The 5,957-nt window shown below is 32.2% G+C and overlaps 1 protein-coding gene across 1 annotated transcript; it reads left to right on the top strand.

Moving 5' to 3' along the window:
- On the top strand, positions 1–1,381 carry LOC134268260 (protein BTG1-like). The gene has a single exon (XM_062750452.1). The coding sequence runs from the start codon at positions 226–228 to the stop codon at positions 727–729; it is 504 nt and encodes a 167-aa protein (XP_062606436.1). The 5' UTR covers positions 1–225; the 3' UTR covers positions 730–1,381.
- Positions 1,382–5,957: the final 4,576 nt, after the last annotated feature.

Genomic DNA, 5,957 nt, shown 5'->3' with positions numbered 1-5,957 from the left:
ACCAGTCGCCATTACTGGAGAAGCGATCGAACAAAGAGAAAGACGTAGAAAAGTTTCTGACGGTTTAAAACCGCCGCATTGCTTTCCAAAAGTCTCCAACAAAAAAATTGAAAAAAATTCATCGAAAGGAACTTGAAGATCTACTTCATTTATCAAAATTGGTAACGGTAATCGAGAAATTTGAAGAAATATTTCACCCAAAAAGAACAATCGTGTCTGTGAACAATGAAAAAAGAAGTCAAAAGTGCTGTTGATTTTCTGGCTAAGATTCTTCGGACTTCCAAGTATGTGAATGAACAGCAAGTTAGTATTTTCAACGAAAGTCTACAGAATTTATTATGTGCTAAATATGAGAATCATTGGTTTCCCTCCAAGCCAAACAAAGGCAGCGGGTTTCGGTGCATTCGCATCAACCACTCGAAGGACCCTCTCATTCTTCAAGCAGGACTTTCATGTGGCCTTAGTGATAACGTCTTATTTTCCATAATCCCTAAAGAACTCACCATCTGGGTAGATCCCTTTGACGTGTCCTACCGCATAGGAGAAAATGGCAGCATCGGGGTGCTCTTCGAATCGAACAACACTAGCCAGACCCAGTCATCTCACTCATCGTCATCTGTTTCATCTGACATGATGTCATTCTCAGCCAACTCATGTAAAGGACAGTTTTTGAACGAATTTCCAAGAGATATGGGTTTCAAACAACTTGCTGCATACGTTTACAGTTGATTGCGATGTCATTTTTTGCCAACCCCATCGCACTGCCAATCATCTGTACATAATTTTCACGGATAACGACCTATTTTATTGTTATAATGGACTCTGAATATGGGAACAATTCTATTTTTTAAAAAGAAATTATTTTTTTCTTTTTATATGTTAAGTATTTGAAAAAAATGTGTTGTAGAATTTTGATGTAGTGCTAGGCAAATTAATTCCATTGTGTGTGATATTATATGAAGGGCAATATTTTTTATGAAGAATGAATTTGATTATTTGAGAATGTGCATGAATGGAGAGTTGATATCTACATCATATGAATTTTATACTGTAGATCGGGTAAATAACCTGCAGCCATGAAATGGGACTCGTAGGGTTGTCTTTTTAACTTGCAATGTCACTTACTTTTAAGTGGTTGAAGCATTTTTAAGTCTTTCATGACCGATATGTGTCCCATTTTTGATCTCGATAGTGTATGTACATGTATTTTGTTTACCTACTTTATATGAGTGAACAGTGAAATGTTTCCCAGGGGGCATTGTATAGAAATATATATTTGTTCCTTTTAACAGGTGCATAATTTCTAAGAAATGATGAAAAATAAAACTGAAAAAAAAAATGTCAAAATGTCAGAATAAATTAACTTATATGTAGCAAAATACATGGATCTTATGTCATTATTTCACAGGAGGAACAATTTAATATGGTGACATTGAGTGCATAAAAATTAATTTTAAAAGTTGGAATATGATTTGTAAAGGTTGGAATACCATTGGTGAAGTACTTTCGTGGAAAAATATGGAGGTGTGATTATTAATCTTGAAAAATAAGTGTGAAAAAAGTGTTGGTTAAAATGCCAAATCAAAATATCAAGTCCATAGAGACTGATATTTTGATTTTACATGTGCCAAAAAAAAGGATGTACCATTAAGTGAGAAATATGTGGTGGAAAAATAGTTGATGTTGAATACAGATATTGGTAAACTAAAGGATTTGACTATTAAAAGTGCAGAGGAAATGGTAGCAGTATTATATGAACAGGATGTTTGATTCCTGGTAAAGAAGAAATATTTGAAAAAAAGTACAACTTAAATTTAAAGCCAACCCCCCTCAGTCATAAACTATTGATAATTTGTATGTGTGAAACATAATTTAGAGCTTAGGTTTAATTATATCCTTTTAAAGCTTTGCATAATGTTGCCCAATTTTGTTGTGACATGTTCATTTAAATATCTCTTTTCAAACTTGATAGTCCAATATAAAGGAACAAAAGATATATTCCTTGAGTTCTAAGTCCCCAAATACCAATACTGTATTAGGGAAGTTTTTTTACAACCTGTCAAGTTTAGTTAATCTTTGTCTATAGAAACCTGAGTAATTATGCCCAAAAGTTAACTTTAAGGTATCAAGTTGTGCATGTCGCAATGGGTACTATTATGTTGTAAGTACCTAGGATAATATTAGTCATATGCAACACTTAAAATATTTGGAACACTTTTTGTCATACAGATTTCTAAAACTTGGTATTACTGATCAGATATTGGACAATTTCTTTGGATTGATAAGTGACATTTGAAAGAAAAAATGATATTTAACAGCAAAGGAATTTTTTTTCGATTTCATTTGATAAATTATAATAAAGTCATTATGGTTTGTTTTGGTGAATATTAAAGCTATGTGGGATATTAATATGAACATAAAAGTGGTCATACTGACAATTTTAAAAAAGAAAGACAAAAATAATATGAACCATAGACTCCTTTCCAAAATTCAAGCAAATATACACTTAAATGTGTCCAGCGAAAATATAATTTCTTTTATTGCTAATATATCGGATAATTTTACATCGTGTGTAACTCAGGAGTGATTCACAATGTCAGATCTCTATCGTTTGTGGGAACATGTTGACTGAAATAAAATTGCATATCATTTCAATATTCTCTGTGTATTTCACAATTTTTCACAAGTCTATCTCAATATCTCTGCACATGTGTATTTCGCAATTTTTCACAATTCTATCTTATCTTCAGAATGTTACTAACACTTTTTTTCCATATTCAATACGGTCCCATGATAAAGGATTAGGAAAGTTAACGAGAACCTTAACTTAATAAATTTAATCCTTCAATCGTACTAATTCTTTTAAAAAGGCACAAATGAAATTTTTAATGAAATAAAATGATAAAATATCATAAGAGGGGTTTTTGGGACAGTTATATGAGATCATTTTTGGTGATATGACCCATTAAAGAGTGCTTATATTTCCTGTTACGACCCAAGATACTGGAATGATTTAGAACAGCTGATATTTTTGTGTGCTACGCTTGACTTTACACGTCTGTCCCAAGAAATCCGGTTTGCCTGTCAAACAGTAGCTCATAGTACAAGGAAATATAGGCTTGCTATGTCATGATGTGATGAATAATCCATGAGCTGTTTTACTACAACTGATGTAGTGTCTCTGTGTGCCTACTCCCAAATGATCTATACGTCTACAGGTTTCCTTTTAATATTTTTGAATACGTAACTGAATTGAATAAAAATGAAAACATTTACCCTAAAATTTTGGGGCCCAGTTAGGTTATTTTCGAGTCAGATTATTTATTTTCTTCTTCACTGAAAAAGTCTAACAAGCAAAAAAAAAAAAAAAAAAAGTAAAAACGGAAGAAGAAAACATCAAAGTTGACAACTCTAATTCGTGATGGGGTGGGAGGGGGTGTCAGGGACAGATTATTTATTTCCTGTCCATTCAAAGAAATAATTAATTTCCTGTCCAGTCAAAGAAATATTATTTATTTTTAACATTTTCGAAGACAAATTTTTAATTTCAAACATCTGCAACCCCCCCCCCCCAAGAATCAAATCTAAGCAAGATTCGTTGAGAACAAAACATTGTACTGACGCCTTTTCGGACGAGTTTTAGTCTCGACGGATCTCCCTGAGATTACGAACGTGGTAATGCACGTGTGCACGTGCACAATAAAATAAGTCATTGCCATTTATCCGGCAAAGAAGCGTACATTAATGTATGCGGATAGTTTTTCAAAGGGATAACGTTTGCATGTACATGTACATATGGGGAAACTACAAAAATGACTGCATCCAAAACTACTAGTACCATATAATCCCTATTGATTAACCCCCCCCCCCCTAAAAAAAATCAATGTACAGTGATTAAAATCATCTAGAAAAAAAATGGATTTGAAGAAAGTGAAATATTATTTTTATAATCAATTTCTTTGCAAATGATCATTTAGCATAAGATGGATGGATTATCTTCACTTAAAGTAAAGTTTAATATTTTAGTGTTTCTGTGATTTATATTTTTTTCAAAAGATTTTTTGAAATTAAAATATTGAAATTTTAGGAAGAAATTCCAAAATAACCGCCCCCTTTGAATAAAAATTTTCTAAGCGCCCGGGGCGGTTAAAGGGATTATTATTTAAATCAATAAAACATGACCGACCCCCTAAATTAAAAAAAAAACAAAACAATTATTCAAGTCTCGTAATGTATTGCAAGATTGTTAGGTTTTGCTTTTAAAAAAATATTAAATTTAGAAGTGCCGCCTTTATTTTTGTCAACTATTCTAGAAAGAGCAAGATTTTCTCTAGAGATTCGCATCAGAGACCGATTTTCTAATTTAACTGACTAACGTAAAACGGATAGTAGTCCTCACAGCGATTTCCATAGGATGTATTATATGTGGAGAAAACGAACAGTATTCGAGCTCAAAAGTCCATTAAACATTACAAAATGAAATGGGAGTGGAGCAAACACGGACCTCCAAAACGTCAGGGGTAGGATCATGTGCCATGGAGGAGTGAACATCCCCTGCTGACCGTTCACACCCGGTCTAACGATTTAATTTATATATATACACTATCATAAAGTCGAATGTAAACTGGCGGTTTTACTACAAATTATTATGCCATTATATAGATATACACCCTGAATTGTATGATTTTTTTTTCTCATTGATCTTGATCGACAAGGAGTACTACGGCGGACACGACGGGGCGGCAGGGTATATTTTTTTCCTCCATGACACCTGATCAATCCTCTGATGTTTTGATTAAGAGCTATGTCTGCAATTGCTATACTCCTAATGTGTATTGCTTCAATGGATCTTTGAGCTTCGTTTGGGTTATTTCCCCCTTTTTTATTTGCTTTTCAACTTTTAAAACTAAGTAAAAAAAAAAATTTTTTTCCTCTGGTTCCCTCCCTTTCAAAAACGATGGCAAGTGCCTGTATGGTAAAATTATTAGAGATTAAAAAATGTATTTAACATGTATATTAATTAAATAAAAATAATTGAGCCAGGTATTTGAAAAATAAAAACATTTTACATGTAGTAAATACTGGAATTAAGGGATAATTCCGAAAAGGTTTTTTTTAAATAAATATTAGCTCCTCGATTTCTTCTGTCATATTCTGAATAGATGTATTTTTGATTCATGGCAGCAATTCAAACAAAACATTTTGACATGCAGCCTCTGGATAGGAAGGAAAGAAGGAAACTCGTAGCAACCTTTAACTCGGAAACCCTCTTGTATTTTTTTTTTATTTATGAGTGTATATAATGACATTTGTAAAAAGAACTGCAAACCCATATATAACTCTCTCTCTCTCTCTCTCTCTCTTTTCAACTACTCTTTCCCGAAATGAATTATTAATCGAGATTAATCAAGATTCCTATATGCTATGTAGCATGTACATCATTATTAGGCATTAGGCAAAGTAAAGAATGAAATTTAGAGAACATAAATGAGATTTTTTTTATGAAAAAAATTTAATTAATTTACAATATAAGGAAAAGTTCGTGCTTTTCCTGAGACCATGGAGAAGGGTTTACAATAATGAAGGTCAGTCCGGCCTTTATTTTATCTGTGCCAATAAAGAGAGAAAAAATTAATATTTAATTATCTTTAATTTTGAAAATGTGACAAAAATGGATTTGTCACTTTCGAGAGTGCCTCGAAATGTTAGTAGACCTAGTATCTGAATATTTATATCAGCATTGCACATAAACTTTGTTATATTATTAAACTTTATTTTTTAAGATCTCGATAATTTTTTATACAATAAAAGAAAAATGAAGGGAGAAAACACGATTAAACTTTTTTGTTTTCTTTAGGATGTATGATTTCAAGACTAATATCTTGTTGGATCTTTGACTAAAAGCATTTTTAATGATATATTCCCATTATCCCGCGAAATCAAAGGAACTCTTCATT

Source organism: Saccostrea cucullata, unplaced genomic scaffold, assembly GCF_032062105.1.
Source record: "Saccostrea cucullata isolate Sc308-1 unplaced genomic scaffold, CSIRO_AGI_Scuc_v1 ctg1110, whole genome shotgun sequence".
Taxonomy (NCBI): domain Eukaryota; kingdom Metazoa; phylum Mollusca; class Bivalvia; order Ostreida; family Ostreidae; genus Saccostrea; species Saccostrea cuccullata.
Note: the sequence above shows the minus strand (reverse complement) of the source record. Positions and strands in the feature narration are given on the sequence as shown.

Coding starts and splice junctions, on each gene's coding strand:
- LOC134268260 (XM_062750452.1), top strand. CDS start 226: ATGAAAAAAGAAGTCAAAAGTGCTGTTGATTTTCTGGCTAAGATTCTT.